General features: G+C 35.9%; 1 protein-coding gene across 1 annotated transcript in view; it reads right to left on the bottom strand.

Moving 5' to 3' along the window:
• Positions 1-1,563: 1,563 nt before the first annotated feature.
• The window catches only part of LOC134537643 (tyrosine-protein kinase transmembrane receptor Ror-like), a 309,127-nt gene continuing 296,579 nt past the window's right edge, over positions 1,564-14,111 (bottom strand). Inside the window, exons 12-17 of the mRNA XM_063378309.1 lie at positions 12,019-12,199; positions 8,918-9,129; positions 8,266-8,383; positions 6,642-6,777; positions 6,147-6,279; positions 1,564-5,869 (exon numbers count right to left, since the gene is read on the bottom strand). Coding sequence (XP_063234379.1) covers positions 5,522-5,869; positions 6,147-6,279; positions 6,642-6,777; positions 8,266-8,383; positions 8,918-9,129; positions 12,019-12,199 — 1,128 coding nt within the window. The 3' untranslated portion in view covers positions 1,564-5,521. The remainder of the gene's footprint in view (positions 5,870-6,146; positions 6,280-6,641; positions 6,778-8,265; positions 8,384-8,917; positions 9,130-12,018; positions 12,200-14,111) is intronic.

Here is a 14,111-nt window from a genome sequence, read left to right as displayed (position 1 = left end):
TTACAACACAACACAAGTTGAAACTTAACGGTAACTGGATGCTTTCCGTTGCCCGAAATGAGTCAAACATACAAGAAAAAAAATTACAAGCCAATTAAAAATGAATAAATAACCCACATGACAAAACAAACAACACAGATTTAGGAACTCAGAATCTAGCAGTCAAATAGTCATTGAAGAAAAGGCAGAGACAAACCGTTTTTGCCATTTGAGATTTTTGTTGACTCATGTTAGGCGATGGAAAACAAAAATTTTAATTCACACAGCAACAATATAAAAAAATGTAACAGTTTTGAACCAACCACTGTTAAACAATTGCTGTGAAGCTAGCAGGTAGACTGAAGAATGCTTTGGCGCAAGCATAAGAGGTTTGTGGAGAGAGAGAAATGGCAGCTGAAAGCTCAAATTGTGGCACGAAGTTTGAAGTCGCAAAATATATATATATATATATATATATATATATATATATATATATATATATATATATATATATATATGCATATATATGCCAGCAATTAATTTGTTTTCAAATTATTCAGAGAAGTTTCTGAAAGTTTCATATAAATGAAAATCCAGATAGTATTCAACATGTTTGGCTGTCATTGTTATCTAGGAAGAGGGTGCTTTCATTTCCAACAAATCCGGATAATGGATGTTAATAAAAAAAAACTAAAAAAAAAACACAACGTAATTACTACTACACTATGGCTGATAACAAGACTCTCATAAAAACCGCCTACTCAAATAAGGAATTATTGCAGCAAAAAAAAAAAAAAACAATGCCAAATTTATACTTAAATTTGACCTTATAAAGATTAGGTAGATACTTAACATCAAAATGAAAAGAAAAAACTTTGTTAACAATTAAAAATAAATTTCTCAACTGCTGTTTCAGTTTGTTAAATGCTATTTCAGTCATAGCACAGTTTTTAATTTTGTTATTGTATATGTACTACAATGACATTAAAATTTTGGCACTACTTTTTATTTTAGGCAGAAAGAAACTAAATTTTAAAACAGATTTTTGACAGTCAAATTTATTTTGAACCTGTTACAAATATCAAAATCATAGTATGGTATTTTTTGTGAATAAAATTTTCTTTAATATCACTAGACCATAATAACAAACACAAGCAATAAACAACTGACCACTGTACACTACTAACATTATTTTTTATAATTTTTATGTTCATAGAGATATACATTTTTTTGGGCATTCAAACAAATATTACCATCAAAATCAGTAACATTTACGACTAAACCTTTACCTTAACCATGTGGATGCACAGGTATCTTTCACAACTGTGTTCCACATCCTCAACACGTCATCACATTAGCAGTTATTTCCGATTCTAGGAACAAGACTTGTAAGCTACTCAATTATATCTGATGGCTGATATCTGATATCTGATATCTGATATGTCATGAATGGCACCATCACAAGCTATTTTATCCATGGTCATTGCACGTACCTACTTACAGTTTACCTTAAAGATATAAGTTTTAGTTTGAGATCTGATGATAGCTGATAGCCTTTTTGTAAACATAAGGAACACGCTTTACTTTTTCTTTTTTAAGTGATGTACTAAGACAAATTAATAATTTGAAAATCAATTAAATCTAAGAAATTTTTTTTGTAGGGTGCTTTCATAGAAAAATATTTTATGTTACAATTTTTTTCTGCACTAAAGAAATTTTTAGTTTGAATCTCGTAGATATTTCTTTTGACAAATTGTGAACCATTTACTTAATGTCCTTCGAAATGCAATGTAAGCATACAAAATGTTTTTGGTACAGTAGCAAAAGCACAATTTTTTTCCAACTCTGTTGGACCAGGTTTTGCTTGAATGTTTACAAAGCTGGTAAATAAAATGTTAAAAACCATTCAATGACTATTTTAAAATAAAATAAACAGTAATAATAAGTTTTTAAAAATTTTACCAGTATGGCATCCAGACTTATGTGTTATGCTGTACCCCATTCTTTTTAAATATGTATTTTTCAAGGCGATAATGTTTAAAATTAATTTTTACTGTATAAGTACTTCTTGGGAACACAAAGAACAGGTGTTAGATGACAAGTTTTTAAAGCATGGTTATTCTGTATAAACTATCTTATATTACTAACCTATATGAGAACATATATTTTGTTGCCAAAAATATCCTAATCATGGATGCAATGTGATAGCAAACCTTTTTTAAACATTAAACAATCAAGTGTATATATTTTTTTTGTATTCTCATTAAAATTATACTTACATTCAATAATCCGGTAAAATCACTAAACTGGAAAGGATGTGCTCATAAACGTGTCAGGTTAATGAGCCATTACTGTACTACTAATACCTAATCAATAAAAACAATAGCATTTGCATGCTTATTATGTAAACAATATTCTCGAGAGATTACAGAAAGTCTACAAATACACGGTAAACCAATTTCAGGACATTTTTCAGGAAAATTTAAAAAAAAATTTTAATTCAAGTTTAAAGTTATTTTTGGTTATACAACCAATATTAAAGCTGAGTAAATATAATACAAAATTGTCTTCTATTTGCAGGAACATACTAAATTTTTAAGTTAGAAAGCTAAAACCTTTTCACAGATAATTTAAACATGACTAAATAGACAGTCTCCAACTATTTATAATTAAAGTTTGACCATAAAATGAAGCGAGGTGTCAAATATCAAAATGCGAGTCAGCAAAAGGCAGCTGGAAATTAAGTTTCGTAACTTAAACCATCATTGTTGTTCATTTAGGGACATTTCCATGATTTTCTTGACAAGCTCTTAAGTTTCCTTACTTTTCCATAACTTTCCCAACATGCAGATACCTTGGATCAAGCAATTCCTGTGTTCAGTAGAAAATTTGCTAACCTGGACCTCTTTAACTCAGATGTCCGGATAAACTGGACCAATTTCGGGAAAAAAAAGTTATACAGACGATGAATTGCATTCTAAGTAGCTACATTACTCTAATTCACTTGCCAGAGGGCTAGTTCATTGCACTCATCACACCTGCCGTTGCTACGCAGCAAACTGGTGACCCAACCCTCCCCTGCCACGCACTTGACATTGACCTAAGACAACATTCCTCAGTTGAGCTGCAATCTCAGTAGTGTTTGCCAATCCTAAAATCCCACTCTCAGTTGGGAATAAAAAACCAAAAACCTCCCAGTCCAGCATACAAACTAGTAATAAAAACGAACTGTATATTTTTCCTGGCAACTGCATGGATATTAATGAAATTAATTTAATTTTTTTAATTCAGCCAGAGTGAAAACTCATTTCAATGTATCTGTAAAAAAAAAATTCATTTGGAATTTTAATGTGAGAAATTCTTTGAAGTGAGGTACTCTGTGGTGATTTCTCCATACTTATTTTTAATCTGACAAGCTATGCTCAGTCGGATACCAGCATGGATGCAGTTCAAAGAGCTTTCAAGAAGACTGCGAGTACTAGGAATAACTGAGAATTCAAGACACAAGAAATACTTACACAACTAAAACACACTTAGACAATGATTTAAAAAAAAAATACACATTTTGTATGCCTACAAAAAGCCATTAAGACAATACACTGATAATTTGACCAATGGGGAACATGCAAAATTTATTTTATTATGTTCAATTCTACTAGACTTGTTTGTTACTGATAATAATTATTTTCAAATTTTTAAGCTTGCAAATAAGTATTAAAAAAGAAAAACTTTTCTTTGAAATCCCAGCTATTACGCCTCACCTCAACACGGTGGCACTGCAACGTCACCAGAAGAAAGATGGCGCCTTCCTCTACCAGTATCGTCAGGTAGCCACGACAAGTGTGACAAAAAGCACAAGTCACAGTACAAAAAAAAAAAAAACTCAGCATCATTTATTAAAGCTATCTCGCAAAAGCCTTTAAAGTAATTTTTTTTTCCAGACAGCAATGCTGCAAAGTTTAGAAATCAGTGGGTGTACGAGTCAAAAGTGTATTTTCACAATGGTCAGGACATTATTGCTGTAAGTTAATACGTAGTTTGATTTAAGAATTTTGACAAAATTTGGCTGTTATTTCAAAATAAAAACTCTTAAACTGTGAAAATAAGAATATAATATCAAAGTGATCATCAGTAGGCTTAGGGCCTTTGATAAATCGGGCGGTACAGGCCTGGTCCTGACGACTATTAAGCCCTTGGAACACCTGCCAATGATCAGACCTGCAAGGTTAGCTCACCTTTGATTAAATATCATGCAAGTTTATAGACTATATATAAATCCCATGCAGTAAATATTCTGCAATTGAGATAGGAGCAAACACAAACAGTATATGTATTTTCCCCAAAAAAAAAAAAAAAAAAAAAAAAAAATTAGCTAGTGTCTGTGAAAATGGTTAAGTTGATTCCCAAATAATAAGAACCACGTTAGACTTTCAAAATTATTTCTTGCATAATATTTAAAGACTATAAATTAAAATAATTGCTAGGCAATAAAAGTATTTTCAAATACAAAAATCTTTTGGCCCCAGTTGAGGTTATCTATGATAGTATCCCAAGTTCAACATCTGCATTTCTAACCATTGTATGTAGTAACTGTTTAACAAACTATGCCATAAATGACTATGGAACATGCATACCTTTGCACATAGTTCTATGGCTTTAATAAACAGACTTGACACAGTAAGCGAAACCAATGCTCTGCGAGTGACTTTTGCCATTCGAAATCAAGCCTATCACAAAGAGTTCTAAGCCCGTTTGAAATTTCCAAAATCTTTAACAGGTATTTTTTTTGTAAAGACAAATATTAGGTCTCTGTGACATACACATATTTAAATGAACCCTATAATCGTAAATCATCATAGTGCTTTTAATTAAATACCTAACACATGCATGTTCCCCATGGTTTAATATTAAATAAATATAAATAAGGTAACAACAATATCAACAGTAGGGATCTTTCATTAATATTCAAATTTTACATCTCCTGCATAGAATCAGTTTTAAGTACCTAATAACACATTTACCAAACTTCCTCTCTCTCTCTCTTTTTTTTTTACTTTATAGCTGAAAATGCTTACCTTTATTTGATATATTTTTTACACAAAATGGTACAAAATTAAACTCCAGAAAGTCTTGAAAAAAACAAATTACTTTCTGCCGGTGCTTATACGTATTTCACTAACACACAATTTTTCCTCTCTACATACGTATAACGAATATCATAATCTAGCCACGGAAACATTAACAGAACATGTCGTCATCACCGTTGAACAGTTGTGAAGTGAACTTCTTGCAGTTCTGAAATCATCACTTGCAAACAGAGTAAAACCAGATAGCTGCAGAACGCACCGGAAATTAAAAAAAACACGACAAGCGAGATTACAACATGGACGATTTAAAAAAAATGACCGGGACGTCAGATACAAAAGAAGGATGTCCGCACCGCACATCACCGCGAGGGTGGCCCGACGACAAAGACGCTGGGCAACCGCCCGACGCGGTCCCACGGGGACACGCACAGGGCCCGGGCGGGCCGCCACTACGGTCACATGCCGGATATGGTGGTCTCGACGGCGGCGGAGGAGCCGTGGTAGGGCGGGGGCAGCCTCACGACCAGCTGGGCCGGCTGGCGGCCCGCCGAGTGCTGGCTCACCTGGGTCGACGCCGTGCGGTTGCTGTGCGAGCCCGTGCTGTGGCTGGCCGAGTCGGGCGGCGCGCCCAGCTGCCGCAGCCGGGGCACCATCTCGGGGAAGGGCGGGCGGCGCGAGGGCACCTGGGCCCAGCACTCCACCATCAGGGTGTACACCTGCGAGGGGCAGTCCTCGGGGCAGGGCAGCAGCTGCCGCCCCCGGATCATGTCGATCACCTCCTGGTTGCTGTAGCCGTAGTACGGCTGCAACCAAGGGGAGCAACACCTCTTACAACTTTACCCTCAAGAATTGTAAATCTAATCTGAAAATAACATAAACATCTAAACAAAAGATATTCTAACTTAAAACCTAAAGTTAGTTATTGGGCAGGAGTCAATTTTAACTTTTAAGGAATAACCTCTGCTGATCAACGAAGGTAGAATTTGACATGTATCTATTTATAAAAAAGAAAAAAAAATGCCAATTTTTAATAGACAAGCTTGAGAAAAAAATGCATACACTTCTATCAAAAATAATTACCTGCAGTCCATAGCTGTATATTTCCCACAAAACTACCCCGTAACTCCACACGTCAGAGTCTGTGGTGAACTTTCCGTAGAGAATCGACTCGGGAGGCATCCATCGCACTGGCAGTAGACTCTTTGATTGTACCCTGTAAGAAACAGCAATGCATGTGTAACACATTTCTTCACGATTTCAAACAAGGGGTGTACGATAACAAAAATTTTTTTTATTAATAATGCAGTTATGTTGATTAATTCATCCATGTTGATTGGTTTACGTATTAACATATCACTTTTAGGAAGATCCTGATTTCCAGAAGATTTGGAATTCAGTTTTTTTTTGTTGGAGATCTAAACATGTTCAGAAATCAAAGCCACTCCATTGAACTACCACAGCAGTGTAAAGCCAATATGGTTTTCTACCCCATCCCGATGCTCCAGATACATGTATACAGACAGTGAAATCTGATAAGTACTAAACAAATGTTTGTACAAAACCCAGTAAACAAACCTGTAATAGTCAGAAGAATAGACGTCTCTGGACAAGCCAAAGTCGGATATTTTGACAGTGAGGTTGTCCCCAACCAAACAGTTTCGAGCAGCCAAGTCCCGATGTACGTAATGATGGCCAGCCAGATATTCCATACCTAAGGATAAAAATTCCAGTTTATGGAGCTGAAAATTTTAATAGAACTACATAGCTGAAAGTAAAAATGCATGTCTTCATTTTCTATTTTTAAAAAAATTTGGCAGTCACACAAGATAACTTACTGTCCGAAATACATTCACAAATAATACCATTTTTACTAAACTCTAAAAAGTAATCAATTCTAAAAAGCATTTCTTTTACGATGCGTAGTTCGTAAACAAGAAAATGTTTACCTTCAAAAAAATTATACAATCCAATTAAAAATACAAATAAAGATATTTGAAATAGTTCAAAACACTTGAGCACTATTTTTTTTTTTGTATTTTAGTAGCCCTACAATGTTTACCAACAGGTTACGTGCATAGACTGTACATTTAGACCTAGCACTCGCTTGACTGCTTTGATATTAAGTAATGATGGGTTATTCTTCGTCAAGTAAAGTGATCTGCGTCTTTCTGAAATACACAGAAGCATCGCTTACACAGTGTTAAACCCGTGATTATTAGCATTTTACTTTCATGTAAAAGTTGATTAGCCACACTATTACTTGCGTCACTTACTGAATAACCATCTTAGTAAATAAACAGCTCTTGACAACAATGTTGTATGTGTTTGCAAAAGTATTAAGTCATCGATATTTTGAGCCGCACTTCATTTTTCTAATTCCAAAAACTCCAGATTTAGAACATAAATAATTCAGCAAATGTAAGATTCCAATGATTATAACACACATACACAACATTTTCTGAAATTAAAAAAGACAAATAAAATGTGTCTTAAAATCGAGTAAATTCAGTACATTAATCAATTTGGGAGTTATTGCTTAAGGGTGTATGTCCCATTCCAGGTCATTATTTAATTTTTGTTTGACACTGGTAAACTTATAGACTTTTTGAGATGTTGACTATCAACAAAATGAAAAAAATATAGGTACAGTGCATACTTTTTGCATAATTAGCTGGCAAAGTTGAATTTTTTAACATTTTTGTGCAGTATGGAGTAGAAGAATCAAATTACATAAATAAATAACTGAAAATTTTAGGTTTAAAGGAATGCTGTTGATTATCACGTAGTATAATAATAATAATTTTTTTTTTAAATTATTTAATTTTATTTTGTCTTTTAATCATAACAATTCAGATGATTTTAAAAGGCCACAAAATCAAATAATTTTTTTCTGGAATTAAAGCATATCACATTGCAGCCAGTAAAATTAACTTGAAACCTAAAAAGTTCTAGTTTTATATTTCAATTCATTCTCCTTATCAATACTGCACAAAAATGTTAAAAATGCAACTCTGTCAGCTAATTATGCAAAATATATGCAGTACATATTTTTCATTTTGTAAACATTCAGCCACTCAAAAATTGGCAATGAATTTGACCCATTACTAGTTTATAGCAATTTCTTTCTTTTTGAAATCTGTCATTCGACAAGATCGCTATTAGCGCAAAGCATCAGCTAGCAGCGAGTGCTGGTACTCACCTGTGGCAATTTGAAGGGCGATGTGTAGGAATTCTTGTTGCTCCAACACTTGCATGCTGGAGTCATCGTTGCACGCAGAGCGAGGCGAGTGAGTCATGAGGAACTCGTGCAAATCTCCCTGGCAACATCATCAAATATAATCATTAGCAACACAAACACTCATTCCTGTGTCTTTTTACACACTTTAATCTGATCAAAATTGTTCTACATTGTTCAGCAGAATAGCTTATACATAGGGCCATGCATATTTCGCGAAAAGATTCCGAGACTAGCTGAAAGTTAAAACACTGTAGCATCGTCTGTGTTTCGTAATTGGGTGAGTTTCTTTAAGGTACACGTCGGTTGTTACAACACCAATCACAGTAATTCCGTGCGGAAACAAACGGGTCCTGAGTGGCTGGTTCAAATAACGCAACGACTTCTCTCGCAGACGGCCGCCAGTCACAAGGAACAAACCGCTGGTGCGAGTATACCTGGTTGGAGTCTAATAGGCGCTCAGATTTATTCGCGAAAAATGCCTGCCCCTACTTATACAAAACAGTTCAATGCTAATGTATAAGGATAAAATATACGGTATTAAATTTTTTTTGCTAAATCCAATTTTTCAATAAGTTAAAATATTTCTGCAATTGAATATGTCCCGTGGAGGTACCTGCGTCATGTACTCGAACAGCATGCAGAGGGGCTCCCCCTTCATGACGACGCCAATCAGGCAGACGATGTTCGGGTGCCTGAGGTCCGTCATGAGCTCCACCTCGCGCCGGAAGTCCGCCTGCGTTTTGGGCGTGGCGTTCTCCTTCAAGGCCTTGATGGCCACCAGCATGGGACCCTCCGTGGTGTTCACCTGCCCCTTGTACACCTTGCCTGCGCGCGCACACAGCGTGAGTCACGGTTGTAATCCATTACATGAGACATGCAACCCTTTCAAATTAATACACAAGTACACAGTGCTTCCCAACGCAAAGGCAGAAAATTTTACTGTACAAAACAATCCACTTCAATTTCCCATCAGCAAGGCCGGTGTTTATGAACTACGCAAGACACAAAATGTTCAGCAACCACCTTATAATAGAGTACTGGTTTATAAACTACGAAAGGGGGGGATAATGAAATGCAAGTATTGTTCAACATCAAACTTTTTTTTTTGCATTTGGCCTTGTTTTTGACAGCCATATTTAAAAAGGAATGTTCCAAATACTTTTGAAGAGTCAGATGCCATGTGCGTATAAGGTCACAATGTGTTTTTTTTATATAATCATGTTTACACTTGTTTAACTTTCGAACAGTGACAAAAAAATAACACTTTTATATAAATTTTTTGACAAATTATTTGTTTTCAAGATAATGATAAATATGAATTAACAAAAGAAGCCCAGGGCAGCAATTGTTTTCTTAATGTTTTACAATTTTAAGTTACAGGGTTGGTGACATATTACGACTTACATACTTTATAAACGATTGAGATAAAAATCTCAATCGTTTATAAAATACGCATGTTGTGAAGATGCATTCCTTGCTGAGTTCATAAATCTGGTCTCAAGCACCAGCTGTAAAAGCGCGGGGGCGTTAATGACAACACTGGCTCATGCAACATAATCCTTATCGATTCTGCATGAAAGGCACCGAACCAACGTGCAGTCTTTGCACTTATAGTAAACCTGCATGGGACTTTTGAGCAATGACCCTTGAATTTTATTCTGCAATTTTAAGATACCTAAAAGGCTCATTGCACATACTTATCCTACTTAAAATACTTTTCACCAAACTTTTCGTACCTAAAACTGCAGATAAAAATAAAAAATCAGTCTTCCAAAAAAAAAAATCATATAATAAAATATGAAACCACGAAACAAAACCACTATAGAAAAGGGCAATGGCTCATAAATGCTATTCATGGTCAAGTCACCTTTAAATGTCAAATTAAAACCCGGAGCTTTGGATGCCAAATGGCCCAGCAAGGTATCCACTTTAAATGTTATTTAGCCCTAAGGCTCGTATAAGCCTAGTCAGGCACCTGTATTGATGCATCAGTCTTCCAGCAACACTGAAAACTAATAAAGTTCGAGTTGTGGGAATACTGCTAAAATAAAATGAGACAAAGAATTTTCATAAAAATGAAACAAATCATAAATTATTTATTGAAATTTGTCTCTCAATAAAAAATTCTCCTGATAAATATGAAGTATTTGTAATTTATTGTTTCTTTCATTTAAAGTGTGAAAAGACTAATTCTGTATGACAATTTTGAAAAATGTCAAAATGTATGTAGCAATTATGTGGCAGTTTATAAAGGATTTTTTTTTTACAAATATATAGCAATTTAAATTGGGAAAAAAATTTTTTTTAGAAAATTTACTAAAATAGCATTTGCTGGAAATTTGCAAAAAAAAAAAGCATCTAAAGTGTAAATTAGCATAAAATAGTATCTACAGCATGATCCTAATTTTTACAGATAATTTTAACATTAAAATAAGATTTCCTAGTTGATAGTTCTACATTTAAAGGTACCGTATTGGTCCGAAAATAGGCCGACCTTTTTTGCCAGTTTTGTCAACCTTGAAATCTAGAGTCGGCCTATAATGGGGCACTAGGCAAAATAGTATAATTAAACACATACATTTCAAGGAGAATCACTTATGGCATAAAAATGTTATCAGATATACAATTCATTGACCTAAAATTACGCAGTACTTACATGGAATTAGTAATTTTTCCAACTTAGAAATTTAGTATACACACTTAACTCCAATAACGTATCATATTTTAAGTTAAGTACACAGATGTGGTCAATTGTAGCACATAGCTTTTAAAAGCTCGGTCTGGTTATTTTTGAACTGTATTTAACAGGCTGCTGTAATTTTATTTGCTTGTAAAAAAACAGCAATTTTGCCGTAAGGTTATTTACCGTAGTATGCTTTATTTACTCTTCTACCACAGGAAAATCAAAATAGCTAAATGGCACCAGTGTTGGCAACTTGTAGTTGTGACACGAATAAACAAATACCGGTACATACCAACAGTAAAAAGAACAATAAAACCTATTTGCAATATTGGCTGTTTTATGGTTGATTCATACATGTTTTACATGAAACCATTTTGGGTTTTTTTACGTCAAAATTAAACGTACCGGTAAATGTTTTTACGTCACAATTTCTATGAACTTAGAAAATGTAGCCATTGCCGTATAAAATGTTGGCACCACTACAAAAGAAAGTGAAGATAAATGGAAACACAGCTCTGGATCCAGCTCTTTGAACATTGTGTAATTTGTAATTTCTATATTTTAATAATAGGCATATGCCTATGTAAATATGAACTCTCAAATATTTTGGTAAGTAAGAATAACACATTTTGTCAGTTCAATAAATACTAACTTAGTTGAAGTGTTACTGAGGTAATATACTGCTGATAATCATTTTAGTTATTTAAAATTTATTTTTCCCTGATTTTGAGTGTACTGTAGACAGGGTTGGCCTATTTTCGAGGTCGACCTATTTTCAGACCAATACGGTACTTAGAGAAATTTCCAAATAGGGTTTCTAAAGAAAGATAAATTTCTAAAATGAGACCATTTTAAGGCTCTGTCACACACATCTTTTTTTTTTCTTTTTTTTTTTTTTCGTTTTCTTGTCACTGCAAACTATTTGATGAAAATTTATTCTGATAACTACCTATCTCGCATTTTATTTCTCGTCAACATCTTCAACACCCGACAATAAGTACAAGAGAGTGAGCCTGGCAGGCGAGACTGACCGAAGGCGCCCTCGCCCAGCTCCTGCAGGAAGCGGACGGAGGCGAGGGGGAACTCCTGGGCCCGCACTGCGCCCCGCTCGCCCTTGAGGGGGCCGGAGCCGGGCAGCAGCGCGCTCATCTCCAGGTGCTGCGGCACTCCCTTGCAGGGAGACGCCGTGCGGGCGACCTTGAAGCCCGGCACCTGCGCAGCCAGACAGCCCTCCTCCGCCTCGGCCCACCTCGCAATAATCCACTTATAACTACAAAACAAAAACCATGATGGAACGGGGCCAACACTCATAAGCAGCCGGCTGCCCTACCAGAAGACGTAGCAGCCGGCTGCCCTACCAGAAGACGTAGCAGCCGGCTGCCCTACCAGAAGACGTAGCAGCCGGCTGCCCTACCAGAAGACGTAGCAGCCGGCTGCCCTACCAGAAGACATAGCAGCCGGCTACCCTACCAAAAGACGTAGTATCCGGCTGCCCTACCAGAAGACATAGCAGCCGGCTACCCTACCAAAAGACGTAGCATCCGGCTGCTCTACCAGAAGACGTAGCAGCCGGCTGCCCTACCAAAAGACGTAGCAGCCGACTGCCCTACCAAAAGACGTAGCATCCGGCTGCCCTACCAAAAGACGTAGCAGCCGACTGCCCTACCAAAAGACGTAGCATCCGGCTGCCCTACCAGAAGACGTAGCAGCCGGCTACCCTACCACAAGACATAGCAGCCGGCTGCCCTACCAGAAGAATAGACTTCTTGTTAAATGATTTAAACCCTACTATTTCCCTTAATAACAATTCTAAAGGAAAGTATCTGTTCTGTAAAAATTCAAAAATTTCTTTTTCAAGTTTTCTAATTATACTCATAAGAGGGCATTGCGATACTTCAAGCAGTTTATACTGATTTCACAGAGTAGCTAAACTAATCCACCCAGATGCATTAAATGTAGTTGTAAAATCACGAGAAAAGCAGGAACGTATACAGAATATCATTTCAGTGGAGGGGGGTGGAGGGGGAGGGTTCAGAACCACTTTGCCTGCCGTTTGCTTTCGAATTCTTTCCATTTAATATTAGTTTTTTTTTATTATTATTTTGGTGAAAATAGGGCAGGAAGGGGAGGAAGTGAAGAAATATACCACCCCCACTTCTTACCCTCTGCTGTGTAGGCCCCTACTGAAAGTTAAAAAAAGTTCCACATTTTAACACACTTTTAAACATTTAAAATAACGCTTTTTTCTTATTATAGTAGAGCTGGGCCGATGCCGATCCCCGATCGTAGTAATCGGCCGATTTTGTTATTTTGCCGATCATAATGATCGGCAAAACGTAGCCGATTATTTGAGCCGATCATTTGTCTCCTACTGCAAACTTATAACATTGAATAATTACCTATACCTAACAACTTTCCATGTTTGTTTACGGTACTTTTCGGGAAGAAAATTTGATTATTCATTGAAAAATAATAGGATTTAATAATTTAAAACTAACCACACACGAAAAAAAATATACCAATAAAGTAAACAAATACCGTAAGTTTTATAAACATTGAACAGTTACATACCTAAGTATCAATTTCCACGTATATTTACGGTACTTTCGGTAAAATAATTTTCCATTATACTATTTGCAAAGTTATTTATCATTTACGAACCGAAAACTATGTATTTGTTTACCATTTACGGTTAATATTACCGGAATGGCGAATGGCGACTGTTGTTTAGGTTGGTTATGTGACGCCAGAGATTAGAGTTACGTGCGTCGCGCGACGGAATTAGTACGGATTAATGGCGCTAGTAGTCTCAACAACTACTCTTCGGGAATTCATCTATTTAGTTTTTTCTCGCTAAATATGGCCTATTGAAAGTTTTGTTTAGAGAAATTAATATTCTTATCCTGTTTAGCGGGAAATAGAGCTTAACTTTCTTTTGTATAAAAACCTGGTTGATGAAAAGTTTTGTTTCCCACAGTAGAACATCGTTAATCCGTGACGCGCTAATACGGGAATCGGATAATACGGGAATCGGATAATCCGGGACGATTTAAAAGTGCAGAAAAAAAAGAGAAGCAAAATTGTCAGCGCTTAAAATTAACGTCACGCGGGCCGGGCCGGCAAA

Source organism: Bacillus rossius, chromosome 12 (assembly GCF_032445375.1).
Source record: "Bacillus rossius redtenbacheri isolate Brsri chromosome 12, Brsri_v3, whole genome shotgun sequence".
Taxonomy (NCBI): Eukaryota; Metazoa; Arthropoda; class Insecta; order Phasmatodea; family Bacillidae; genus Bacillus; species Bacillus rossius.
This window is presented reverse-complemented; position numbering and strand designations above follow the sequence as displayed.